The sequence below is a fragment of the Capra hircus genome, chromosome 15, assembly GCF_001704415.2.
Source record: "Capra hircus breed San Clemente chromosome 15, ASM170441v1, whole genome shotgun sequence".
NCBI classification, from domain to species: Eukaryota; Metazoa; Chordata; class Mammalia; order Artiodactyla; family Bovidae; genus Capra; species Capra hircus.
In genome coordinates this window covers 52,636,179-52,663,896 of record NC_030822.1, presented here as the reverse complement: position 1 = coordinate 52,663,896, position 27,718 = coordinate 52,636,179, and the positions used below count along the sequence as shown (strand labels likewise).

General features: G+C 50.5%; 2 protein-coding genes across 4 annotated transcripts; both read left to right on the top strand.

Annotated features, from left to right (window-relative positions):
* C2CD2L (C2CD2 like) lies at window positions 505-10,549 on the top strand. Of its 2 annotated transcripts, none has more exons than XM_018059681.1 (14): window positions 505-1,285; window positions 3,271-3,366; window positions 3,935-4,054; window positions 4,218-4,328; window positions 4,416-4,532; window positions 4,630-4,741; window positions 4,884-4,992; window positions 5,900-5,964; window positions 6,058-6,185; window positions 6,275-6,449; window positions 7,371-7,472; window positions 7,617-7,753; window positions 7,841-8,126; window positions 9,426-10,549. In XM_018059681.1, exons 1-14 carry the CDS (start codon window positions 932-934, stop codon window positions 9,635-9,637), a joined length of 2,124 nt encoding a protein of 707 aa, XP_017915170.1. In that variant the 5' UTR covers window positions 505-931; the 3' UTR covers window positions 9,638-10,549. The 2 variants fall into 2 exon arrangements, with proteins under 2 accessions (XP_017915170.1, XP_005689695.3); XM_005689638.3 differs by having other exon boundaries at window positions 7,620-7,753; window positions 9,426-10,523.
* Window positions 15,176-24,771, top strand: HINFP (histone H4 transcription factor). 2 transcript variants are annotated; one of them, XM_018059679.1, is made up of 10 exons: window positions 15,176-15,281; window positions 18,580-18,764; window positions 20,795-21,024; window positions 21,284-21,395; window positions 21,595-21,747; window positions 22,265-22,342; window positions 22,428-22,548; window positions 22,634-22,772; window positions 22,865-22,989; window positions 23,801-24,771. In XM_018059679.1, exons 2-10 carry the CDS (start codon window positions 18,590-18,592, stop codon window positions 24,216-24,218), a joined length of 1,551 nt encoding a protein of 516 aa, XP_017915168.1. In that variant the 5' UTR covers window positions 15,176-15,281; window positions 18,580-18,589; the 3' UTR covers window positions 24,219-24,771. The 2 variants fall into 2 exon arrangements, with proteins under 2 accessions (XP_017915168.1, XP_017915169.1); XM_018059680.1 differs by lacking the exon at window positions 15,176-15,281 and adding an exon at window positions 15,291-15,722.

Here is a 27,718-nt window from a genome sequence, read left to right as displayed (position 1 = left end):
ACACGAGCAAGGAGGTTAATAGGCTGTCTCTTAGGATGAGGGGGGTCAATATTCCATGTTCTCAACCTCTCTCAGGTGGGTATCAGCTGGACCTCTGCCAGGCGCTTCTGTTTAGGACAGATGCTCTGCAGCTACACACCCAGAGCCTAGCTTCGGCTAGGAACCAAGAAGCTACGGAACCTGGGAGTGTTGGGATAAGGGGTTGATGCTATCCACAGGGGGTACCTCCTTTTTAACCCCACAGGCGTCCAAACTATGGAAAGCTAAGGAGCGTAGGGGAAAGCAGAGGCGGCATCTCTTTGAGTGCAGTTACTCTTGCTTACTCTTACCTTGAGCTCAGGGGAGCAGGAGTACCCCCGATTCCAGGATGGGGCGGGGTAGTTAAAGATCCCGCCTATTTCCCACCCAGGGACCTCCTCCCCGTTCCGCTCCTCCTCCCACAGTCTTCCAGAGCTGGAGTTCCCGGCTCCCTAAGCCCCGCCCCCGCGGGTGCGGCTCCTTTAAGGCAGGGTGGGGGCGGGGGGCCGGCCGTGTTGTCAGTGTCAGCTCTGCGCACGCAGCCCTCCGGGAGCCGGTGCCGGCCCGTGAGCCACAGCGTCTCTGCAGACGAGTCTCCGCCCGGGTCCGGCGGGGCGCCCGCCGTGGGAGGAGTCGGGCGCTGGCCGGCGACTAACCCGGGTCGCACTGGCGGATCAACCGAGGAGGGCCCCGGACTACGGAGAGAGGGACCCCGGCGTCGCGACCCCCCAGGAACCTCCTCTTCTCGATCTGTGGCACCCCCTAGTCCCGGGCACCCAGCCTCGGAGAGCCCCCAATCCCGCGCGCCCAGCCCCGGGGGAGCCCGCCCCCGCCCCGCGGCCCGCCCGGGCCATGCTCCCCCGGGGCAGCGGCTGAGCCTGAGCTGGAACCGGGACCGGAACCCACGCGGAGCATGGATCCGGGTTGGGGGCAGCGGGACGTGGGCTGGGCAGCCCTGCTGATCCTCTTCGCCGCCTCACTGCTCACGGTGTTGGGCTGGCTGCTGCAGTATGCCCGGAGCTTGTGGCTGGCGCGGGCCCGCGGGGGCCGGGGCCAGGGACCCGCCTTCGCTGCCGAGCCCGCCGTCTCCCTGCGGGAGCTGGGCGTGTGGCGCTCGCTGCTGAGGCTAAGGGCGACTCGGGCCGGCGCACCCGAGGAGCCAGGCGTCCGGGGCCTTCTGGCATCTCTCTTCGCCTTCAAGTCTTTCCGGGAGAACTGGCAGCGGGCTTGGGTTCGAGCGCTGAACGAGCAGGCCTGCAGGGATGGGGTGAGTTGGACAGGACCTAGATGGTCCCCCCACTCTGCCTTTTTTTTTTTTTTTTTTTTTTTAGAGGAAGGACTGCTCAGGCCAGGAGGATCGTATGGGGGTGGGGATCAACTGAGGAACCCCATGGCATCTCTTCCCCTCTGGGATCAGAGAGAAGGGTGCAGGTGTGACTGGGCATTGTGGAAATCCAGCTATATCCCAAATTTTCTATTCCTGTGGTCTAGGTACTCTGGCTCCAAACCGGTGCACAACTTGCTGTTCTCATAGCAACGCTAATCCCTGTGCCCCAGGGCACTTCCGCCTAGCCTAGGTGCTGGTTGTGTGTGTGGGTGGGGGGGGCAGTGGGGGGAGAGCAGGGCTGGCAGGCATAGAAAAGAGACAGGTGCACCTGTGAAAGAATCTGCCTGGTCCTCTTGCCACCACACCCAGTCAGCACTTCATGCCCCAGATCCCTGGTGTGACCAGGCAGGTCCCTGAGAAGCCTGAATCCCACCCTTCACCCCATCCCTCAGTAATTTCACTGCTCCAGTCTAACACATCCTTCTTCATGCTCCCTGCCATGTCTGTGTGGAAGGAAAGGTGTTCAGGTGGAAAGGAGACTGACAATCCATGGCCCTCCCAGCATATGAGCCTAGAGCAGTCCCTTGAGGGTCAGTCACAAACCAGCCCAGCCTACTTCCTCCCATTGCACCACCAGCAGCTGGCCTCCTAGGAAGTGGGGCAGGAAGCATGGTCATAAGACTGAGGTGGGAGTGGGAAGTGAGACCTCCTTGTCTTGGGGTCCCCACTCTTCTTGGCCTTCACAGCCTGTGAACCGCCTCGCTCAGAAGGTTCTCCATTTCCAGCCACCACTAGTTGGAGGGCTTCACTCAACTAGCTGCCCAGATGCCTGGAAACAGAAGTAGACACACAAGAAAGTGCTCTTCCTCCTTCACCCAGCTGACCAGAAAGCCAGACGGCATCTGTCAGTCTGCACCATGAACTCAGTCTTCCACCCAGCTCTCCCTGTACCTTGTTCCTCTGTCAGGACTGACTCCCCAAGACGACCGACTCCCCAAGACAGCTGACTCCCCAAGACAGCTGACTCAGCTGGACATTAGCCTCCCTTGGAGGGGGTGGGAAGATTGGGGTTCTAACCACCCATCTCCCTTGGCCTGACCTTCGGACAAGACTGCTACAGTAACAGAGAAGTTGGCTTTCCCCAGTTTGCCAGGCAAATGAGCCCTGTGGATTTGTTTCTGTCTGTGCCCCCTCCTCAGTTCTTCCCATCCTGCTCCCTGGATGGGGCTGCAGCAGCTTGCTTCCACTATGGAAGAATTAGGAAGCTCTTACAACACCTAAGCTAAGCAGCTTTCTGCTCCCTAATGCCACCTTGCTCTCTGCCTTGAGGAATTAGCCAGGTCCCTGGCTGCTGAGCCCTCTGAGCTTGCTTTTCTTCCCAGTTCCTCTGGTAAAGTTCCCCCATGCTGAGCTAGCCTTCATCTCCAAGAATATGGGTAGAGTCATACTTTGTGCCTCCACATCCCATTTAGCTGGAAGAAGGCTTAGTTCTTGTCTTGAATAAGTGGCTCTACTGCTTTCACCCTTGGCTCAGCGTGTCTCTCCCTGCCCAGCTAGGATATATAGGTGGCACCAACACCTTTATTATTGTTTTTTCTATGCACACCTTTCTTCAGGGGTAGGGAAGAAGGTAGGGGGAGGAGGAAGGCTCCTGGCATTCAAGGAGGAATCTAGGGTCTTCAGCTCAAGGTGATCTGGTCTCTGAGGTGGTCTAGCTCCCCAGGTCTGCCTCACACCTGCAGACCCCTGAAGAGGTGTGATTCAAAAGAAACACTTCCTGTCCTAAAGCCCTGTGCCAAGGAGGAGCCAGAAGCCAGCCTGCAGCTGAAGCATCTGCAGTGCCAGGGCCTAGCCAGCAACTGAGTAGGTCAGCCCTGCAGGGGCAGCTCCAGAGACCTGACCTTATGCCCACATTACTCCCCCAGAGCTCCATCCAAATCGCCTTTGAGGAGGTGCCCCAACTCCCACCCAAAGCCAGCATCAGTCATGTGACCTGCATAGACCAATCAGAGCGCACCATGGTAAGGGTCTGATGGGTACTGCCTTCTTTAGGACTGGGGTGGGGGCTGATCCTGAGTTCCGTTTACTCTGAGGGTTCTAACCTGAAGTCTGTGAATGCCTTAGGAATCCCAGAATTGGCTTCAGGAGGTCAGAGAATCCCATTGAAGTTACAGGCAAAATGTAGTACTTGTGTGCATATCTGCATTTTTCTGGAGAAGTCTGAATTTTATCATTCTTTTATGAATTTATGACCACTCCAAGGGCTTCTCTGGTGGCTCAGTGGCAAAGAATACGCCTGTAACGCAGGAGACTCAGGTTTCATCCCTGGGTCGGGAAGATCCCCTCAGAGAAGGAAATGGCAACCCACTCTAGTGTTCTTGCCTGGGAAGTGCTATGGACAGAGGGGCCTGGCGGGTTACAGTCCTTGGGGTCACAAAGGAGTTGCAAAAGAGTTGGACCCTCCAAAAGGTGATTCCCAAGGGAAACTGGAGAGGGGTCTGCTGACCCACTCCCAGGCAGGACAGGGCTGGGCCGAGTTGAGCATCTTCCTCCATGCCTGACCTTGCCTCCGTGCCTTGGCTGTCTCAGGTGCTGCACTGCCAGCTCTCTGCTGAGGAGGTGATGTTCCCAGTCTCTGTGACCCAGCAGTCCCCCGCTGCCGTCTCCATGGAGACCTACCACGTCACTCTGACACTGCCACCAACACAGGTGGAGGGGGTGTGGGAAATGGAGTTGGGCAGGGGGCGGGAGGTTCAGTTGCCTCTGCCTTTTTGGTTTGGTTTCTCTCTAAGATGGAATTTGGGAAGAGAGGGTCCTAAGGGGTTGGAGGAGTCGGGCAAGTCAACCCAGTCCCTTTATCCCTTGTCCCCAGTTGGAAGTCAACCTGGAGGAAATCCTTGGCGAAGGCCTGCTTGTATCCTGGGCCTTCACTGATCGCCCAGATCTCAGCCTGACGGTGCTTCCCAAGCTGCAAGCCAGAGAGGTAAGGGGGAAGGGCTGGAAAGAAGAGACAGAACAGGGAGGGGGAGGCAGAGCTGAGGGCCTCACCTCCTTGTTCCCCTTCCTGCAGAGAGGTGAGGAGCAAGTAGAGCTCTCTACTATTGAGGAGCTGATTGAGGATGCCATAGTCAGCACCCAGCCAGCTATGATGGTCAACCTCAGGGCTTGCTCTGCCCCTGGGGGCCTGGTGAGTAGGCACTCAAAGCAAATAGTTTGCGTGCATGTTGTCTCCAGTGTACTGTTTTGGGATTCTTGCAGCTCTTTTTACCTCCTCCTGCTCTTAGGTTCCCAGTGAGAAGCCACCCATGGCGCCCCAGGCCCAGCCATCCATCCCCAGACCTATCCGGTTATTCCTAAGGCAGCTTCGAGCATCTCACCTGGGAGGTGAGCTGGAAGGTGAGAGCCAGAAGCTTCTGGTGGGCTACCAAGGCTGTGGCTGCAGGCATTCCTGGCCCCTCTGCCCAGGGTATGACCTTTCTACTACTCAATGGCCTCTCAGCTTGGATATGAGCATTTTTACGTTTGTGGTTCCTCACAGGCACTGGGGAAGTGTGCTGTGTAGCTGAGCTCGACAACCCCATGCAACAGAAGTGGACCAAGCCCACGAGGGCTGGGCCTGAGGTGGAGTGGAGCGAGGACTTGACATTGTAAGGAGTGACTCCCCAGCCCCCACCCTTGCTCCCATGCGTGGACTGAGATCAAGTCCTTCCAGCAGAGCCCTGACATGAATCAGCTGTTTTCAGCTCTTAATTTTTGCTGTGAGCCTCTATTGTATGCCAGGCCCTGGCCTAGTCCCAAGGGCTACAGACATGATCAAGTTGCACCTACCTCAACCCTGAGTTGATCACCAGCTCAAAGCAGAGACAGATGTGCATCAAGAAGACGGTATAAGTGCTCCAGCCCAGGTTTATAAAAAGTGCCACGGGCGTGCTTAGGTGAGGGAGCTTAATTCCACAAAAATAAAGATCAGAGTAGGCTTCATGGAGGAAGTGGCATTTAAACCACACCTTTGAACAAAAGTAGGATTTCAACAGAGTGTGAGAGACCAAGGGTTCACGGCAGAGGGAACAACTTGAGTAAAAGAAAAAGAAGGTGAGTCAACATAGAGACTGGAAAGGCAGGAACCTGGAATTTCTGAATGCCCAGCTGAGGAGTATGGTCCCTGCTCAGCCCCGTCCCATTTTCTAAGGAAGAGTCTGTATTTAGAAGCATATTGGAGCACTTGTTCCATCTTATTTACATCCATCTCTCTCTGCCTCTGGGCTTCCCAGGTGGCTCAGTGGTAAAGAATCTGCCTGCCAACGCAGGAGATGCAGGTTTGATCCCTAGGTTTCGAAGCTCCCCTGGAGGAGGGAATGGCAACTCACTGGTTTTCTTGCCTGGGAAATCCCGTGGACAGAGGAGCCTGGTGGGCTTTACTCCATGGGGTCGCAAAGAGTCAAACACAACTGAGCATACATGCACGCACTCTCTGCCTCTGGCCTGTGATCAATTCAAGGGTGGATTCAGTTTGTTAATCTTCCCCCTCCCTGCCCCACCTCTTGTTGGCCACAGGGATCTGGGCCCCCAGAGCCGGGAGCTGATCCTCAAAGTGCTGAGGAGTAGCGGCTGTGGAGACAGTGAGTATGGGGCAGGAAGGAGCACCTCTGGGTGGGTGCTGAGTGGGGCTGCCTGGTCATGGACCCAACTCACAGTGCCACCCCTTTCCCCAGCTGAACTCTTGGGCCAGGCCACACTGTCTGTGGCCTCCCCTTCCAGACAACTGTCCCGAAGACAGGTGTGCCCACTCACCCCTGGGCCGGGGAAAGCCCTGGGGCAGGCAGCCACCATGGCAATAGAGGTGAGAAGCTGCTCCCGGTGGGGAAACGGGAAGACCCAGGGGAAGGCCAGTCCTGAGGCCCTGGCTCTTTCCTTTTTCCGCCTTGGCAGCTTCAGTATGAGGAGGGTTCCCCCCGGAACCTGGGCACTTCCACCCCCTCGACTCCACGCCCCAGCATCACACCTACCAAGAAGATTGAGCTGGACCGGACCATCATGCCGGATGGCACCATTGTCACCACAGTCACCACTGTCCAGTCCCGGCCCCGGGTAGATGGCAAATTAGGTAAAGAGGAGGAGCCTGGGAGTCCAGCTCTAGCCAGGGGCCCTGGACTGCAGATCTGTGGCAGGACAGGGAGGGGGCAAAGAAAGCCCTCATTCCAACTCCTCCTGTTTTCTGACCACATCTTCCATATTGCCTATGCCTCTCTCAAACTTTCCCTTGAAAGTGAAAGTCAAGTCGCTCAGTCGTGTCTGACTCTTTGCCACCCCATGGACTGTAGCCTACAGGCTCCTCAGTCCATGGAATTTTCCAGGCAAGAATACTGGAGTGGGTTGCCATTTCCTTCTCCAGGGGATCTTCCTGCTCCAGGGATAGAACCCAGGTCTCCCGCATTGCAGGCGGATGCTTTACCATCTGAGCCCCCAGGGAAGCCCTAAACTTTCCTGTACATCTGTCCATTTCCCTAACTAGCCCTCTCCCCTTTAAGCCTGGACCTACCAGCCCCCACAACAGTACTCATACTTCCACCTCCCCAAGTTCCCCTCTGTCTTTTCACACGTCTGTCTTCCCTTTTCCCAGCCCCAGCTGCCTAATCGCCCCTCTCTCACCCCTCAACCTCTAGCAGCCCTTGGGACCCTCCAACACACCCAGTGACCTCAGTGGCAATTCTACTCCAGGGCCTCTCCATGACATTTCTCCCAGCTCTACGGGTCCCATGGCATTACCCCTCCTTCCACTGGACCCCTATGCCATCTCTGCACACTCTCGGTATTTTCATGCCCTTGGTGGGCCCCCTGGCTCTTTCCCACACTCCTATTGGTTCCTGTGGTATCTTTTTGTCCCCGTGGCATCTTCTTAGTCACCCCTGTGATTAATCATGCCTTAGTCATGAGTCAGACAAAGTCTGCCTCTCAATAAAGACAGTAGGGGGTGGGGGCCACTCTAAAGCACCTCCCAGCTCACTGACCCTCCCCCACCCACCAGACTCCCCCTCCCGCTCCCCGTCCAAGGTTGAGGTGACCGAGAAGACGACGACGGTGCTGAGTGAGAGTGGTGGCCCCAGCAGCACGTCCCACAGCAGCAGCCGTGAGTAGGGAATTGGGAAGTGTGAGTGGTGGTTGACACCGGAGTCCCGGAGTCAAAAACCAATTTGCGGGGGGCACAGGAGTTCAAGTCCAAGAAGGAGCTGGAGAGGAGTCAGGTTGCCCGTCTTCTGTATCCGTCATCCAGCAGGGGAGAGCCACCTTTCCAACGGCCTGGACCCTGTAGCAGAGACAGCCATTCGCCAGCTGACTGAACCCAGTGGGCGGGCAGCCAAGAAGACACCCACCAAGCGTAGCACACTTATCATCTCGGGTGTTTCCAAGGTAACAGGGCTCCGGGGAAAGGAGGGGGGCTCAGGAGAAAGCCCTCATGGGTCACTGTTGCCCGTTAAAACTTGTCCTTCCTGCCAGGTGCCCATCGCTCAGGATGAGTTGGCACTGTCCCTGGGCTATGCGGCATCCTTGGACGCCTCAATACAGGATGATGCAGGGCCCAGCGGAGGTCCCTCCTCACCTCCCTCAGACCCCCCAGCCATGTCCCCAGGACCCGTAGATGCCCTCTCCAGTCCCACAAGTGTCCAGGAAGCAGATGAGACAACACGTTCGGACATTTCTGAGAGGCCCTCTGTGGATGATGTTGAGTCGGAAACAGGGTCTACTGGTGCCCTGGAAACCCGCAGTCTCAAGGATCACAAAGGTGGGGTGATATTGGCAGCCCTTCCTTTTTTAAAAAAATGTACTTATTTATTGTGGGGTTATGCTGGGTCTTGGTTGCTGCGTGCAGGCTTTCTCTATTTTCAGAGAGTGGAGGCTACTCCTTGTTGCAGTGTGTGGCCTTCTCATTGTGCTGGCTTCTCTTGTTGTGCAGCACAGGCTCTAGGCGTTCAGGCTTCAGTAGCTGTGGCTCCCAGGAGCTAGAACTCTGGCTCAGTGGTTGTGGTACACAGGCTTAGTTGCTCCAAGGCATGTGGAATCTTCCTCAACCAGGGATCGAACTCATGTCCCTTGCATTGGCAAGCGAATTCTTAATTATTGTGCTACCATTGTTCCACTCCCCCCGCTTTGATGCCCAGTTTCATCACCTGGGTCCCACTGGACACTTAGGGACATGGGAGCCTCAGGCCAGTCTCCTCCTTCCTCCTCCAAGGGGTCATCAGAGTTCCCAGCCTGTTTCAGCCACGCCAGAGTAAAGACTGGGGTCTTGCTACATTGGGTCTTGGCTTGGATCTTACAGGCGCGGGTAATAAGAAGAGATGCAAAACTATTTCCCTTTTTTAAAAAACCTCTGTTTTTCTCTCTTCCCGGATCTAAGGGCATATCTTCCTTCCCTTATTCTTTTCTTCTCTCTTTCCTTTCGTCATTCTGTACTCTCTCCGCTATAAGAAATCCTTCCCTAGGCCAACCCTAGGAGTGTGACTGTAGCAGTGACACAGTCGCTGCATACCTGCGGTAGTTCTACTTTATAAGGTGGTAAGACTTGCCCCAAATATCCTCCTCCCTCTGCCAGTGCGTCTTTAACTATTTTAACTATTTATGATTTATGTCTTTAACTATTTATGATTTAAGCCTGCATCACTTCTTGGGATAATGAGGGTCCTAAGTCCAAAGCCTGCTGTGTAAGCACCTTTCTCATTATATTGGTCTTGAATTTACCCCTTTAAAGTTTTCCAGACATACTGCTCTTTGCTCACATCCTGGAATCTAGTCAACAATCAAGGTCAACCCACTTTGTCCCTTTGTGATTTTATAGGCTTTTAGGAACACCTCTGCTCAGCTTTTTTCTTTCTATAGTAAAGAGGCCCAACTGTCGGGTCTGTCCTCACAGAGTAGCCAGCCCTGGGACATTCCTCCTCAGGAGTGCACACAGAACCCCACGAGCGCCGCCATGTTTTTCGCAGAAAGGGCATGTTTTTTCTGTTCCATGCCTTGGGCCCCTTCATGCTCTTCCACGCTCTGCTCCCCACCTCGCCCCTCAGCCTCCCCTCTCTCCCTACAGTGAGCTTTCTGCGCAGCGGCACGAAGCTCATCTTCCGCCGGAGGCCACGTCAGAAGGAAGCTGGTCTGAGCCAATCACACGATGACCTCTCCAACACGGCGACCACACCCAGCGTCCGAAAGAAGGCTGGCAGCTTTTCTCGACGTCTTATCAAGCGCTTTTCCTTCAAATCTAAACCCAAGGCCAATGGCAACCCCAGCCCTCAGCTCTGAGGGCCCTGTTCACCCTCTGAGCTAGGAGAGAGCGGGAGTCCTCTCAGCCCTTTCCCCACATTCCCTTCCATTCCCCTCCCTGGATTCCCAACAGCCTGGGCCAGGGAAGCCCCCCGAGTTCCAGGAAGCCCTATCCACCCTGGGCTGTGGGGCCAGCTGGAAGGGTACTTGCAACGGGAAGCGTATGAGAAGTGGACACCCGTTGCCAAGGACACAGAAGAGGGAGTGGGTGGCTGGGAGCAAGAGGAGGCTCTGTCCTGACACCTGTGGGCATTCCTCAGGCCCGTTTGCCTGCTGTTGACACCCACCCCCTCAGAGGAGTCCCAGGGTGCTCAGCTCCTCAGATGATCCTTTCTCCCTTATTTATTCTCTTTTCTATTTATACGTGTGGTCCCGGCCCCTCAGTGAACAGTGGATAGAGGGCATCTCTCCCAGGTGACCCTTCTCTCCTGTCCGAGGAGGGTTGGCAATTCCCTTTGGGATGGGGCTCCCACACCTCCCTCAGGTCCCCACCCCGACCAGCACCAGTGTCTGCCTCTGAGGACATTGGCAGCTCATAGAATGCCGGGCTGGTGCCCGGGATGGGGGGCAGGTACTCCCCACTCCCTGCCTCCCCTTCTGCTCCTCATCCCTCCCTCCCCCTTTATTACCGTTTTTGTACTTGATGCCTTCTCTGTGACCAGTGGCTCTGTTGGAAGGAGGGAGCCAGGAGCCTGCTGGGAAGCCTTCCCCAGAGAGATGGCTTTAGGAGTCTTATTTACAGACTGGGTGATGATGGAGCAAGAGTAGGGTTGCCCCTCTGTATAGTGGGAGATGATGATGTCCATTGCTGTGTGATGGCTTGGAATTTAATTTATTAAAGTCAAACTGGAGTTTATAAACTGAATAAATGGTCATCCTTTGAAAGGCAAATGGGTAGTGAGGCTGTGGTGTCAATCGAGTGGGAGAATCAGAGACAGGGACCCAGGTAGGGGAGGTGACACATACATTGGGTCTGTGAAGTTCTTGCACAGAGGGAGGGACATGTGGAGAGAGAATGGGAGCACAGTGTCTTTGAAAGGTCAAGTTGTAGTGATAATTTCAATCAGGAAGAAAAAAAGCCTTTCAGCTAGTACAAGCATCTTCATTCCCCTTCCTTGAACAGGCTGCTCCTCCTAGAATATAGGAGAGTCTGGAGTAGAGGCTCTGGATCTAGCCTGGATCTGAGTCCCAGGTCCACACATAATTATCTGCATGACCTTGGGGAAATTATGTAACCTCAGAGTGCCTCAGTTTTCCCATCTGTAGAGTGGGGACTGTGATTAATAGTAGCTATCATTTGGTGTGGGTGAGAAGTAAATGAGCAAAGCGCTTAGAACTCAGCTGGCATACAGTCAGCACTCAATAAGGGTGAGCTGTTGCCTCAGAAAAGACAGATTGGAAGGGGGAAGTCTCATAAGGGTTTCATCATAATAAAAAAGTCTTTCACTCCTAAATGAGGGCAAGTTTCAGGGGATTACAACACTAGTAAATTCGAGGATCCTGGTTCCTGTTCTCCCAGACTTTACTCAGGACTTGAAGCAAATAAGCTGCTGCAGGATGTCAGACAGAGCACTGAACCAGGGACAGAAAACCTGGGTTTACCACAGACCCTGCAAGTGACCTTGAGAAGTCCACTTCTCCTTTCTGGACCTCAACTTCCTCATCTCTAAAATGAAGAGTGGCCGAGATAATCTTCCAGGTCACTCCAGCCTTGACATTCTGACTAACCTATATCACAGAGGCTTTAAGGGTACCTGCCTTTGGTGAGTCAGCTTGGAGTTGTTAATATTCCCCCATGTTCCTGTCCATACTAGCCAGAGCATACAGAACATTTTGAAAGGGTGGCAGAATATGGATATTTGGTTCATTTGTACAGAGTGAAAGTGAAAGTTGCTCAGTCGTGTCCAACTCTTTGTGACCCCGTGGACTATACTATACTTTATTTTCTTGGGGTCCAACATAACTGCAGGTGGTGCCTGCAACCATGAAATCAAAAGACACTTGCTGTGCTCGCTTCGGCAGCACATATACTAAAATTGGAACGATACAGAGAAGATTAGCATGGCCCCTGTGCAAAGATGACATGCAAATTCGTGAAGCATTCCAATTAAAAAAAAAAAAAAAAAGACACTTGCTCCTTGGAAGAAAAGCTGTGACCAACCTAAACAGCATATTAAAAAGCAGAGACGTTACTTTGCCGACAAAGGTCCATCTAGTCAAAGCTATGGATTTTCCAGGAGTCATGTATGGATGTGAGAGTTGGACTATAAAGAAAGCTGAGCATGGAAGAACTGATGCTTTTGAACTGTGGTGTTGGAGAAGACTCTTGAAAGTCCCTTGGACTGCAAGGAGATCCAACCAGTCAATCCTGAAGGAAATCAGTCCTGAATATTCATTGAAAGGACTGATGCTGAAACTGAAACTCCAATACTTTGGCCACTGAATCATTGGAAAGAACTGACTCATTGGGAAAGCCCCTGATGCTGGGAAAGATTGAAGGCAGCAGGAGAGGGGATGACAGAGGATGAGATGGTTGAATGGCATCACCAACTCGATGGACATGAGTTTGAATAAGCTCCGGGAGTTGGTGATGGACAGGGAAGCCTGGCATGGTGCAGTCCATGGGGTTGCAAAGAGTTGGATATGACTGAGCGACTGAACTGACTGACTGGAATATACAGTCTATGGAATTTTCCAGGCCAGAATACTGTGTAGCTGTTCCCTTCTTCAGGGGATCTTTCCAACCCGGGGATCAAATCCAAGTTTCCCCTATTGTAGGTGGAGTCTTTACCAGCTGAACCACCAGGGAAGCCCCAGAATACGGGAGTGGGTAGCCTATCCCTCTCCAGTGGATCTTCCCGACCCAGGAATCAAACCAGGGTTTCCTGCATTTCAGGCAGATTCTTTACCAGCTGAGCTACCAGGGAAGCCCAATTTGTATGAGAAACATGCCAAATTCTAGTCATCAAAACTCAAAGAGATTTGTCAAGCTCCTTCCCCTGATCTAAGAAATGAAACTCTTATTTGTTCACAGAGGAGCAGTTTGTTTATCAACATGACAAGACAGCCAACACACTGAACTCAAAATTTCAGATGAAATTTTTTTTTTTATGAGAGGCCAGGTATTCAGGTTCCTCCTGGATCTGTGGATTGAGTTGTTGATGACTGGAAAACTTAGTTTCCAGTGCTGAGCTGCCCGGTGCACTATTTTGTAGTGAAGAAGAGTCTCATCACTTTTCAAAAATAGACATTTAAAAAATGAACGCAGAGGAAACACAAAACATAATTCAGCTTATCCATTTTCTACTTTCAGGAGAGATCCAGAGTTTTTGATGAGTATGAATTATGCTTCAAGGTTTTGTGGCAGCTTTTAAGAACAAATCTCAGGATGTGTCTTGAATTATCCAGCCAAAGTTGTGGCCTGTTTTCAAGAGAAGCAGATTGAGATGGAAGTAAACTATGCTAGACAGCAAAGCACTGTCTCAAGTTTTGGAAACGTGTGCGTTTCAGAGATATCCTGAAATTTTTTCTCTGTAAAAATTGAGTCTACACAGCTCTGTGAATGAATTTTTCTTCAGGAATTGTTAAATTAAAGCCAAGAGCCATCTATGGTGGTTTAATTCTGAATTAAAACATGGTTGGCAATTTGTGAAGTATTACTAAAGCTATGTGCTTTTGAATGGATAAAGTTGATAAAACATTTTTGTTACTTGAATTATATTTTAAAACTCTTATTTTAAAATAGGGACAAAAGTTAATCACTGTTAGTAAAAAATTTCATGCACAAATTTCTGATTTTCTTGTGACTTCTACTTTTCATGGCATCTTTAAGTTCATTTTATTTATATTGAACATTTAACGGGTTTTCTGATTTTGTAAACTATATAGGCTTATATTTAGGCTAGAAAATATAATATCAGTCCTAATGAACAAATGGCAACCCACTCCAGTGTTCTTGCCTGGAGAATCCCAGGGACAGGGGAGCCTGGTGTGCAGCCGTCTCTGGGGTGGCACAGAGTCAGACACGACTGAACAGAGTTAGCAGCAGCAGGGTACATAATTTTTAAACAAATATGTCTTGGATGCTTACTGAGTTTCAGTTACTAGGCTAAGCAATGGGGTTGTAGAAAGTCACACACATACACACACTCCCTGTCCTCCCTCACTGAACTGAGTGAGTGAGTCAGTGCAGAATGCAGACAAGTTAAATAGGCAAATACAATACAATGTGTGCTCAGTCATGTCTGACTCTTTGTGGCCCCATGAACTGTAGCCTGCCAGGCTCCTCTGTCCAGGAAATTTTTCCAGGCAAGAATACTGGAGTGTGTCGCCACTTTCTCCTCCAGGGGATCTTCCCCATCCAGGGATCCAACCCTCCTCTCTTGCCTCTCCTGCATTGGCAGGATTCTTTACCAGTAGCGCCACCTGGGAAGTGTGATAGATCTGTAATAGGGAAACACAGAAAAAGGATGTCCAGGAAGATTTCCAGGAAAAAAAAAAAAAAGCTTCTTCTTTGAGACCAGAAGAATGAGTAGGAATTAGTTCCCATCAGTTTCAGAAGATTGTTCCAGGCAGAAGAAACATTAAGTACAAGGCAGCAGAGGAAAGGCGGCTAGGTGTGGTGGGGAAGCTGAAAGAAATGCGGAGCTGGGGAGCAGAGAGGTCGAGAAGCACTCAAGATACGATGGGGAGAAGTATGCAGGACCCAGATGCTGAAGGGTCCAGAGAGCCTCGTATGGTTTGAGCATTTAAAGCAGCGTGGTGGTTTGATCAGATTTGCTCTCTGCAAAGATCACTTTGAGAGTTCCGTCGAGAATGGTTTGGAGGGAAGCAGGAGTGACCGCAGGGAACCAGTTGGGTCAGTGTAGACATCCGGGATGGACGTAGCTAATGGTCAAGAGATGGGACTGCGAAGCTCAAGAAAGGGTGGGGTGAGGGGGGGAAGCTTGAGAGATCCTGTGTTAAGGGGGCAGAATTTATAGGAATTGGCAATGGAATGGATATGACGTGTGAGGGAGGAATCAGACATGACTGCCAGGTTTCAGGAGTCGTTCACTGAGACTGGTAACAAAGGAGGCAGAGTTGTGGGAGGAAGAGAAGATGGCATAAGGAATACTGATATTTAAGAAACAGCAAGATTAAGAAGGTGAAGGACCCCCAGTTTGGGCCGAGCAGGGTTCGTTGTTCTGGGCACCGAGCCTCCTCCGCCTCTTCCTCCGCCTCTACCTCTGTCTCAACGCCCACGCGGCCAGCTGGAGCTGTAACCAACAGGAGGAGGGAGACCCCTCTCGGCTCACAGCCCGAGCTCGGCGCATGCCCAGTGGGTGCCGTGCGCCGAGCCTGCGCAGTCGGGGAAATTCGGGCCCAAGGGAAACCGGCCTGCGCTTAGCCTGCAGACTCGCGGCGTCCACACCGCTACCTTCCCGCGCGGCCGGCTGCCGCTCACTCCCGCCCCTTCCGTGTTTTGGTCGCGCACGGGTTCCGTCAGTAGCAGCGGCGATTGGCTGTTAGAGGGACTTGAGAGCGACGATTGGCTGTCGTTGGCCGTCACTCCAGCTCCCCTCCCGGACACGGTGCGAGGTGGGAGGGGAGCTGGAGAGACCCGGGAGCTGACTGACGGGAGGTAAGCAGGGGATGCCGGGGATGGCGGGGTAGCATCGGTCTGTCTTTTGGGCCGGCTGCCGAAGCCAGGCACTTTTCCGGTCGCTTCGGCGAGGCGCTCTCTTGCTGCTCGGCCACGCTGTCTGCCTGGCGCCAGCAGCGCCCCCAGCCCCCAACCCCGACTTACTTTCCAGTCTGGGGCTTCCTTGCAGCTGAAGCACGATCGCCGCCACGCCTTAGGGGGAAGCCAGCGGGGCTGAAAGGGGGAGGTTTCCCTGCCCGAATGGTCTCCTTCCTTCTTTCCGAATTCTACCTGTGCTCCAGAGGCCCAGTCCCCACCGCTAAGGGCAACATTTCCTGCTTAGCCTGCCGCCTGTCCAGCTCCCTGTCCAGCTCCCCTCAACGGGCGCTTTGTTTTGGTGGTTGTTTAAACACGTCAGAATCTCATCTCTTCGGCCAAATTGTGAGTCCTTAGAAGGTTCCAGACCTTGGTCCCTCTTTTCTTGCATACCATTCAGGGTTCATTCTCGGTGCCTTGCGTTGCAATTTATACTCAAGTATTTGCTCGTTGCTTCTTACCATGATTCCCTATTAAAGGAAGGGTTAGGAATCCTTCGGGTTTTCCTTTTGTTGATCTTTTTGTAGCATTTGTTCTTGGATCATCTAATTCTTAGAAGCAAGGATACGAAGAGCCAACACTTGTTGGGTTTGGCTAAGCATTTTAATATCCATTATGTGTTTTAATCCATAAATCAGTTCAGTGAAACGGGCATGATTATTCTCGTATTAATAATACGTGGGAAACCCAGGCTTAAGTGACTTGCCTGAGATCACAGGGCTAGTAAATGTTGGAGCTTTCTAATCATATCAATCGATTCCCTCATCCACTGCTGTGATATTTATATCCTGTTTTACATTTAAGGAAACAGGTTCAGAGAAGCTAGGTGATTTGTCCAAAAGTAAAATAATGTTATAGATTTACTTGATCATTTAAAGAGCTCTTAGTAGGTGTGTGCTGGCTCTGCAGTTAGGACTGAAGAGAGCACAGACCAGGCTTTCTAGGAGCTCACAGCTTATTGGAGGAAACTTACAAAATAGCCACTCAATAAAGCATGCTTTGGGTATTGTGTATATGGATATGATGTCTTTGGTGAGGAGGGAATCAAACATAAAAAGGTAAGACAGGCAGATGGAGGAGGAGAACAGAGCCATGCTCCCTGGCTTTGAATTCTGTTTCCATCACTTCCTAGCTTTGTGATCTTGGGTAAATTACTTAACCTATCCGGGCTGTAAAGTGGGATAATCAGGCTGCCTACTTCAATAGGATTGTTGTACTAATGAGTTTTTATAAATATAAGACACTTAGAACAGTGCTTGGCATATGCTTGCGTGCATGCCTAGTCGTGTCTGACTCTTTGCCACCCCATGGACTGTAGCTCTCCAGTCTCCTCTCTCCATGGAATTTTCTAGGCAAGGATACTGAAGTGGGTTGCCATTTCCTTTTCCAGGGGATCTTCCCAACCTGGAGATCAAACCTGCATCTCCTGCATTGGTAGGTGGATTCTGTACCACTGAGCCACCAGGGAAGCCCAGGTTTCTTACACCCTCTGTGCTGCTGTGTGCTGTGCCTAGTTGCTCAGTCATGTCCAATTCTTTGAGAACCCATGGACTGTAGCCTACCAGGCTCCTCTGTCTGTGAAATTTTCCAGGCAAGAATACTGGAATAGGTTGCCATTTCTTCAAGGCATCCTTAGAAAGGGGTTTTTGGTACTTCCCTGGTTGTCCAGTGGTTAAGACTCCATGCTTGGAAGGCAAGGGTTACCTTTTTAGTCCCTGGTCAGAGAGCTAAGATCCTGCATGCCATGAGGTGTGGACAAAAAAAAGGGGAGGGGTTCCTTTGGTAACCAGTTAGATATAGTAGGTTCTTATACTTGTAAGTATGAAAGATTTTATGCGTTTTGTATTTTCTAGGGTTTTCCCCTTTCATTGTATACTAAAGTTCTTTTTCAGAGTTCCCGCCTCTCTGAAAGGCCAGAAGGAGCAATACCGCACTCCCTTCCTGGGTACCACAGTGAGAGTTGGTGAGAATCCTCAAGGAGGTGATGCTCAGGGGACGGAGTCAGGGCCTCTTAGTGTCTTTTCTTCCCCCAGAGATTTTTGTGTGCAGTGTCACCTGTCATTCTGTGTTTTGTTTTAATGAGGGAAACTATCCTTTTATTGTTCCTCAGACTCTGCTTCTGGAGGCCCCATCACAACTGGGCTGCTGAGTTAAAGGGCAGATTTCTAGGCCTAACCCCAGCCTTCCCAAATCTGAATCACTAGGGCAGGAGGTGGAAACCTCTGCGTTTGTGTGCATATTAAAGGTTGAGAACCTTTTGTTTTTTATTCAGCTTTCTTCAACGAATGTTTATTACCCACCTAAATGTGCCTAATGCTGTGTGTACCCAGTATAAACTGGACAGACACTGCCTCTTATGTGAAATAGAATTGACATTTTTGTTCAGAGGATATTAGGGCAGCGGTGAAGTAAAGCATCAGATAGGTTAGGCAAAAGGAGTGTGTGTGGCACTTCATAAGTCTGATGGAGTACTTAGGATGTGATCCAGTGAGAAATAAGGGGCTTCTAGGCTCATCTGTGTGCATAGGAAAAATGTGGACTTTGGAGTCAGCCTGACCTAACCCTACCCTGTGGTGTGTGATCTTGAGCAAACCAGTTAACCTCTCCAGGCCTTATGCCCTTATCTACAAATGAAATTAAAACCAGTACTTCCCTCACAGGATGGTGTTGGTAATTAGATGACACAATGTGCTTAGTAGGTGCTTGGCGTATAGCAGATTAAAAGCAGAAGGGTTTGTTATCCCCATTCTGAAAATAAGGGTGTTCAGGAATAGAAGGGTTAAGCTTACTTGGCCAAGGTCACACAGCTAAGTAGGTGGTGGACAAAGGAGTCTGAATCTGAGCTCTGGGTCTTCAAAGCCATCTTTTTGAACCTGAGCATTGTTCTGCCTTTTGTAGGAGTAATTCCTTCTTGATGGGTTGCTCTGGAGCTCCTTGAAAAAGTGTCTGTTAAAGTTCTTAGCTCAGAGCCTGGCACATGCTCAGTAATGTCAGTTTGTATTCTCCATTCGCAAGAACACCAAACAGCTTCCAGGGGTTTGAAGAACTGCTACTCTGTCCTTACTGAAAAAGCACAGCGTTTCTCACAGGTCACTGAAAAACATCTCTTGGCTCTTGGCTCTAGGCTGGCTGGCTGTCCCGTGTTAACCCCCAGCAGCCCTTGGGTGGAATCCTTACAGGTGCTGATTTCTTCCTTCTCTAGGGTGAAGGCCATGCCGCCGCCTGGGAAAGTTCCCCGAAAGGAGAACCTGGGGCTGCAGTGTGAGTGGGGGTCCTGTTCCTTTGTGTGCTCGGCCATGGAGGAGTTCTGCGAACATGTCACTCAGCACCTGCAGCAGCACCTGCAGGGCTCTGGGGAGGAAGAAGAGGAGGAGGAGGACCTGCTTGGTAAGGAAGCAGGACACAGGAAGAGGAAAGAGTTCAAGGGATGGTGGAAAATCTGACTCTCCTTGCCACAGGGAGAGAAGGCAGCCAGTGAGAGTGGTGGTTTATTTTCCTAATTGTGCTTTTTTAATTTGTTTATAAAAACATTGTAGACTCATTCTGGAAAACTCATTCAGCAAGGATATATGGAATGAACCTTTCCTCTTGCCGTTAAAAGTCAATTAACTGACAGTACCTTAGTGAACATTCTTTTTGACCTCTCTCTGCATGTATATATATAAATTTGATAGGATTTTTTTTTTTTTTTAAGGATCATATTGTACAAGCTGTTGGTAGTGAAAGGTTGTTGAATCACGACGCCAGGATTCTTGGCCCCCGGAGGAGAAGAATTCAATCCGGGGCCAGAGACGAGGCTTGATCGCTCAGAGCTTTTGTGTAATAAAGTTTTATTAAAGTATAAAGGAGATAGAGAAAGCTTCTGACATAGGCATCAGAAGGGGGCAGAAAGAGTGCCCCCCTGCTAGTCTTCAGCTGGATGCTATATAGTCACAAGCAGCCTGTTAATGAAAGAAATGTCTCAAAACTCAGAATGGCACCAGGCCCCTCACCCATAAGATGTATTTTGGGATAATCTTGGCACCAAATGGTTTATCTTGGGCCAAAAATGATTAACTTGAATCTTGAAGAAGAGCAGATCACCATACAAATAGTTTCATTTACATAGATTAGAGGAACAATATCGGAGTATAACATACTGGTTTATCAAATAGGTTCTGAGCCCAAAAGGTGGAACTGACTTGAAAACAGAGTTTGGGGTAAATGCATAGTACATTAGCATAGCTTAAGATAAACATTTCCATAAGAAAAAGGCATTGGTTAACTTCAGGTGAAACCAGATGTCATTATGGCAACACAGAATTTTGAGAGAAACCTCCTTTTAAATTTGTATAGAGAAGGAAAAAGTATCGCCAATTTGTTTCCTCCTGCCGCTTAAGAGAGAGAAAAATGTCTGACACTTACAGGCTATTTCCTCCGTTTGGAGACCCCTGGCCTTCCTGCCTGTTACCCTCTCAGCAGTCTGCTTTTTTCACTCTCTGGCAGTGTTTTTATGTATTTATTTAACAGTGACCACCAGTTAGGAATGCATTTTATGTCACAACCCTGTATAGAGAAGTTAAGAAATACTGAAAACAATCCTTGCCTTGATTAAATTTTCTCTGAATTGTTCTATTTTATTCTCTAATTAAAAAGAAATTGTGATTTGCAGTCCTCTAAATTGATTTCACTACCCACTAATGAGTCATAACACAGTTTGAAAAAAACTTCTACAGAAGGTATAGAGACAGCTCTCCTTTCCCCACCTCAAATTCCGTTTGAATCTAGTGACTGTAACCTATAACTAATAGCTTCAAAAGTCAAGTAATGTTTATATAGAAGGGGAGTTAGATGATTATTATATTTTTAAAAGTACCTACTTTTCAAAACAAGTAAACCTCTATAGAGCACTGAAAATTTGGTGCTTAGAGAGATAGGAAGTAGACAGGAATAGCTGATAGGCCTTCCTGGAGAAGGCTGATCTTGGGCAGAATATGGGGGAAAGAAAGACCTATGGTTTGACAGGAAGGAGTGGGAGGCATCCCAGGTTCCTCAGGGAACAGCAGAAACTCCAAGCCACAGTAGCAAATGCCAGCCACACCTGCTGTGTCTGAGTCACTGGCACTGGGCTGTGGACACACTGTCTCCCTGCCTAGACCATGCTTCCTCTCCACCTGGTTGTAGTTTTATATTTATGCACATGATTATTTTGATGTGTTTTTCTTCCTGACTGAAAGCTGTGCAAGGGTAAGGACTGGGACTCTTTTTGTACTTGTTGTATTCCCAGTGCCTGGCATACAAGTAGTAGTCATTAAATGCTAGCATTTGCTAGATGAAATCCTGGTATACCAGGTCATCCCAGCCTGGTCCCTTGCTGCTAAGTGGAAGGAGAGCTTTGGAAAGGTATCAGTTGCTTCCTTCTAAACCCCTTTTTGCAGAGGAAGAATTCTCCTGCTTGTGGCGGGAGTGTGGCTTCTGTTCTCCGGACAATTCTGCTGATCTCATCCGCCACGTCTACTTCCACTGCTACCACACCAAGCTGAAACAGTGGGGACTGCAGGCCCTGCAGAGCCAGGCTGACCTCAGCCCCTGCATCCTGGACTTCCAGAGCCGCAATCTCATCCCTGACATCCCCGACCACTTCTTGTGTCTGTGGGAGCACTGTGAGGTCAGCAGACAGAGCCAAGAGTAGGGATGGAGAGGGGTTGGGGATCTTAACTCAAGACTCCTTAATCCTTTCTGGGATACGCTATGTTCCTAAAGTTCCTGCTAGTAGCTTTCCTTCCTTTCTGGGTAGCCCCTTGCTCAAACTTTCCTATCCCCACCAATTAATTTGGGAGAGAACCAAGAAGCCCCGCTCTGGACACCTGGGAGTAGGAGTCCCTCCACCCATCCTCAGTCCTTACCCCAAGTTGCTCCTGGCACAGAACTCCTTCGACAATCCCGAGTGGTTCTACCGGCACGTGGAAGCGCATAGCCTGTGTTGTGAATACCAAGTAGTTGGCAAGGACAACAATGTGGTGCTCTGTGGCTGGAAAGGTAGGCCCACTCCTTAATTTCTGGCTTCTAAAGAAAGTTTGGGGTTGCTAAGGGACCAGGGCAGCTAGGGGCAGGACCAGTCCTGCAGGGCAGGGTTGGCTGCTGGCTGGAGAGACTTGGGGGTGGCTGGAGAGACTTGGGGGTACCAGACCCTACTCTGGGGGTTTGTGGCTGGACCTGACCAGGCCTTCCTTCCCAGGCTGTACCTGCACCTTCAAGGACCGCTTTAAGCTTCGAGAGCACCTCCGCAGCCATACCCAGGAGAAGGTGGTGGCCTGTCCCACCTGTGGGGGCATGTTTGCCAACAACACCAAGTTCTTAGATCATATCCGTCGCCAGTCCTCGTTGGATCGTAAGCAGTCGAAGAAGAAGGGGCATAGGTGCAGGCTGTCCTACTTGGGGTGGTGGCTGGGGGCACGTTCTCAGGAGAGGGGGCCCCTCAAGGTATCTGCAGCTTAGCTATATCTATCTTGAGGGCTCAGTCACCTGGCACAGTCTCTGCTGATGGGGACTCATTAGACGTTGTCACTCCATGCTTACTCTGTGCCACGGCTCTTATCTCAGCGAATCCTCACAGCGGCCCTATGAGGTAGGCTTCTTATCCCCCGTTTTTGCAGATGAGAAAACTGAGGCTCAGATTAAATCACTTACCTAAGATCACACTGCTAGTAAGTGGGCAAGCTAGAATTCTGATTCAGGTTCTCCGCTCCAAGTCCCACGCTCGTTCCATGATACTAGGTCCATCCATAGTTCCTCAAGCTCCCCTCTTCTTGGGGGGGTTCCCTCTGCCTTGGGGGGGTTCCTCTCTCCCAGCATGCTCTCCTCCTCTCTGCCACCCCCCCACCTGTCTTCTGCCTGACCCCCTGCAGAGCAGCACTTCCAGTGCTCTCACTGTTCCAAGAGATTTGCCACGGAGCGGCTGCTGCGGGACCACATGCGCAACCATGGTGAGTAGCTGGCCACACCATCCTCCGGGCCTGCCCTCCAGGCTTCCGCGAGCTTTGCGGCCACAGCCTCCTCTCTGCCCCTCAGTGAACCACTACAAGTGCCCTCTGTGTGACATGACTTGCCCGCTGCCCTCCTCCCTCCGAAACCACATGCGCTTCCGCCACAGCGAGGCCCGTCCCTTTAAATGTGACTGTTGTGACTACAGGTAAGAGGAAACGGGGTGGGAAATCACAAAACCTGGGTTCCAGGATCCCCCATGCTTTCTGATCCCTCCTAACCTTTCTTGGCAGCTGCAAGAATCTGATTGACCTCCGGAAGCACCTAGATACCCATAGCAAGGAGCCAGCCTACAGTTGTGATTTCGAGAACTGCACCTTTACTGCCCGGTCGCTGTACTCTATCAAGTCGCATTACCGAAAAGTGCATGAAGTGAGTGGGGCTGATGGTAGGGAGGGGCCGGCAGAAGGGTGGGGGGTGCCTGGGGTGGGGAGAAGCTGGCCTCACTCTCCCCTCCCCACCAGGGAGACTCAGAGCCGAGGTACAGATGCCACGTATGTGACAAATGCTTCACAAGGGGCAACAACCTCACTGTGCACCTTCGCAAGAAGCACCAGTTCAAGTGGCCCTCAGGGCACCCCCGCTTTCGGTATGTCTCTCAATCTCCCCCCATACCCGGATTTCTGCATTTTTTTCTTCATACTTTTCAGCAATTTAAAAACCTTGAATTTGATGGTGCTCTGATGTCCACTGTCTCCATTTAGGCTCGAGGAACCTCCAAAATATTGGTGGGGCAAAGAGTATTTTTCTAATTTTTGAATCCAGGAAACAATACCAAACCCAATAAATGATCCCCAAAGCCCTGCAGCCAGAACCAGAGCCCAGAGCCAAGGGTCCTAATCAGTAGCTTCATGACCTTCTATAAATCCTTTGACAGCCCTACTGTCCAACACAAACAGTTCCTCTCTTCCCTCCCCTCCCTTTCCTCTTTCTTTAAAAAAATATTGGCTGCATCAGGTCTTAGTTGCAGCACACATGATCTTCATTGCAGCCCTACTGTGAAGGCTTCTAGAGAGAAGTGCAGGCTGCTCTCTAGTTGCGACGTGTGGGCTCTCTAGTTGAGGCACATAGGCTTAGTTGCCCTGTGGCATATGGGTTCTTGGTTCCCCCACCAGGGATTGAACCCCCATCCCCTGCATTGGAAGGTAGCTTCTTAACCACTGGACCACCAAGGAAGTCCCTCCCTTTCCTTTCTGAGTAATGAGCTTTCTTGCCTTTTCTTCTAAATATTATACAATAAAGACTTCTTTTTTTGTCTTTAACACCCATCACTTAGAATCCCAGGGCTTTTTCCCTCCTATTATCCCTTACCTTGCCAGTCTACAGCCTGTGTCTGCCCCCCGTCCCCGCCGTTCCCCCTGCCCCTGCTTGCTGTACCCTCCGTGCTCCTCCTTCACCAGGTACAAGGAGCATGAGGATGGCTACATGAGGCTGCAGCTGGTTCGCTATGAGAGTGTAGAGCTGACCCAGCAACTGCTGCGGCAGCCACAAGAGGGATCGGGCCTGGGAGCATCCCTGAATGAGAGCAGCCTGCAGGATATCATTCTGGAAACAGTGCCCGGGGAGCCAGGACCCCAGGAGGAAGCTGAAGAGGAAGGTGGGGGCAGTGAGGGCATAGCCCTCCCGGCCTCTCAGGACACGTCCAGCCCTATCATCCACGTGGTGAACCAGACCAACGCCCAGGGCGAGCGGGAGGTCGTCTATTACGTGCTGTTCGAAGCCCCAGGAGAGCCCCCACCCACCTCTGAGCCCCCCTCGGGCGGCGTCATGGGAGAGCTTCAGGGAGCAGCTGAAGAGCCAGAAGTCCAGATGGTGTGAAGGCTGCAGGCCTTGACCCTTGCTACCTCCAGGCCCTGGAGTCTGAGCCAGGCTGGTGGCAGCGCCCCTAGTGGGCAGTCCTTGTCAACGGATGCCTTTAGGAGTGGTGCTGAGAGTAGCGTGGTCCACTCTGGAGCCAGCTTGCGTCACTCAGCGGGCTAAGGGGCGTCCTTTTTCAGCCAGTCCACATTCTTTGGTGATCCTGAAGAGTTTTGATTCTTTGAGGGGGGGGCACCCTGGTTGTGTGTGTGTTCCTGTAGAGAGGACTAATGTCAGGCTTAAAACCCTAATCCCCTAGACATGCTAGAACAGGGATGAAAATCCATAGTCAGCTCACATCCATTCCTATCTGTAGGGGTCCTTGGTCCCAGGGATGCCAAGTAACTGATCCCTCCAAGGGCCCTTTCCTCAAAACCAGCCAAGGCATTTCCCTCTGAATGGTTCCTCTTATAGCCCCAAGGACTTTCATGGTTATCCTCAGGGATGGGATTAGAGGCACTGAGTTTGTGCATAACAATTGTTTTTGGTAATAAAAGAAATGTGTGGGCTGTTACTCATTTCTTCTTCCTTATGTTTGGTGGATTAGCAATGAGGAGATGCCGCTGCCCAGAAGTGGAGCAGAATAATTAGGCTTGTTTCCCTTTTTAGTGACTGGGGTTGGTTTTGTTTTTAACTGTCCTTTTGTTCCCTGCCTCCCTCCCCCTCACCCCACCTTTGGTGAAATTCTCCACTTCCTCTCGGAACATCCACCGAGATGGAGGTCCCAGGCATAGGCCAGCAGTGGGCAGTAGAGTGCTGGAATGGACAATTGGAGCGCACCAGGGAGATGAGCACCCGACTGTGACCGTTCTCGGGGCTCTGGTGCTGGGTAGAGCCCGGCGCTTCTGGGGTAGGGCTTCTACAGAGGCAGCTCGGGGAGGGGTGGGTGTGAATGGTCGTAGGGAAGAACGGGTACTTGGAGTCCCAGAACCAAGTTAGAAAGGTATGTGTCTGAAAGTGTGTTTTCCTGAAGAAAAGGGTCTTGTTTTTTCAGTAGATTCTTAAAGGGGTTGGAAACTTTCAAAATATGAACCATTCTTTTAGGCCTATCTAGTCACATCTTCGGAGAAGGCAGTGGCACCCCACTTCAGTACTCTTGCCTGGAAAATCCATGGATGGAGGAGCCTGGAAGGCTGCAGTCCATGGGGTCACTAGGAGTTGGACATGACCGAGTGACTTCACTTTCACTTTTCACTTTCATGCATCAGAGAAGGAAATGGCAACCCACTCCAGTGTTCTTGCCTGGAGAACCCCAGGGATGGGGGAGCCTGGTGGGCTGCCGTCTATGGGGTCACGCAGAGTCGGACACGACTGAAACAACTTAGCAGCCACAGCAGTCACATCTTAGCACTGTGTCCACTCTTAAGAGTCTCTGCCGCTCTCAAGAGATCAAGGAAATATTCTTGGGTCTTGGATGGGCAGGAAGCTATACCCCCCTTCAAAAATTAAATGTAGTTCTTACTACAAAAAAGTACTTTTTTGTGTGCCTGTTGCTGAAAGAATTCAGGAAGAAAAGTCAGTTAATTCCATCAGCCATTTACTGAGTTCTAAGGGTACAAAGATGGACAGACGGGTAAATGCAGGCAGGACCTGCCCTGGAGGGGCTTGCAGTGCATAGGTGAGGAAAGACCTAAGTGAGTGTCTGGTCAGGGCTCATTGAGGAGACAAAGAAGGAGCTGACAGGATTACTTGGCCAAGGGCTCAGGAAGGGCTTCGGCAAAGAAACGAATAGAGCTACCATCTACAAAGGGGTGGCAGGTTATTCCAGGCGGAAGACACTAGGCCTGAAATTTAAAGAGGGACTTCGTGGTCTCAAGCACTGAGGGCCGTAGGTTGTAGAGAGCAAGAAGACTGGGAAAGAAAGCAAAGCCACCCGGCAGGACTGCATCAAGATTTAGAATGATGATTCTGGCCATGATGGGGAATGAGAGAGCAGGCCAACCGAAGTTAAGGGGTTGCTGCAGGAATTCAGGCAGAAATCCTGAGGGCTTTAAGGTCAAATCAGTGTAGATGTTCATTTGCCTTTGCAAGAGCCCCTTCAAGAAACACCAATGTGTTCACCATATACAAAAATAAACTCAAAATGGGCTAAAGACCTAAATGTAAGACCAGAAACCATAAAATTGCTACAGGAAAACAAGCAGAACACTCTGACATACATTGTGGCAACGTATTTTTGGATCTGTCTCCAAAAGTATAGGAAACAAAACTAAACAAATGGGACCCAATTTTTAAAAGCTTCTGCATAGAAAACCTGTAAACAAAAGACAACCCACAGAGGGAAAAAAAAAATATTTGCAAATGATACTCAAAGAGTATCCAAAATATATAAAACAACTCATGCAACTCAATTCAAAAAGAAAAAATTAGAAATTGGGCAGAACTGAATAGATGTTTTTCCAAAGATGACATGCAGATAACTGTTAGGGAAATTAAGATGGAGGAAGTCTTGTTCAGGTTTCAAAGACAAGAAAGCGGAGCAGGCCTCTGACCTTGCTTATGACCTGCCTTATCACTGCCTTGACCTCCCTTGCCTATGATGTTCCTGCTTGCAAATGCACTAATTGGTTCCAGTAAGGTGCATGACACTATAGATAAGATAGAGATTGAATCTTGAAATTCTCTTGAGCCCTGAGAATCTGGCCAACTCCCCAGGACCTGAAAAATTTCATAATTCACAAGATAAATAGCTTTGTAGAAAGGTTAAAAACTAGAGCTGCATTTTTCTTGTAAACATGACGATGTCAGTTTGAAGCTTGGGATTGTAACAGGGAGTCCCCAGAACTGCAATTTGAAGTCTAGCCCGTGGGTGGATGCACTGCCTGGGACCTTTTCTCAGTTGGGACTCCAGATGCTGTTACACATCCCAGTGCTGTTTGGATGTTAGTCCGGTTCAGTGATGTATGTGGTGTTTCTCTCTGCTGTTTCTATTTCTCTTTTAATGGTTGTATGTTGAAAGTAAGTTAGATACTTCTCTATTAAATATTCAAATTTTTTATTTGTGTATAATGAGTGGTTACTTTTGTTAAGGAATCCTCCGAACCTGAAACGAAACTAAGAACTTTCAGCAAAACAATAGCCAACAGGCGTATGAAAAGATGCTCAACATTGCTAATCATCAGAGAAATGCAAACCAAAACCACAATGAGATATCTTCTCACACCTATCAGAAAGGCTATTATCAAAAAAGAACATGTTGGTGAGGATGTGGAGAAACAGTTCACTGTTGGTGGGAATGTAAATCAGTGCAGCCACTGTGGAAAGCAGTGTGGAGGTTTCTCAAAAAACTGTAAGTAGACCCACCATACCATCCAGCAATTCTGCTGCTGCTGCTGCTAAGTCACTTCAGTCGTGTCTGACTCTGTGCGACACCATAGACGGCAGCCCACTAGGCTCCTCCGTCCCTGGGATTCTCCAGGCAAGAATACTGGAGTGGGTTGCCATTTCCTTCTCCAATGATG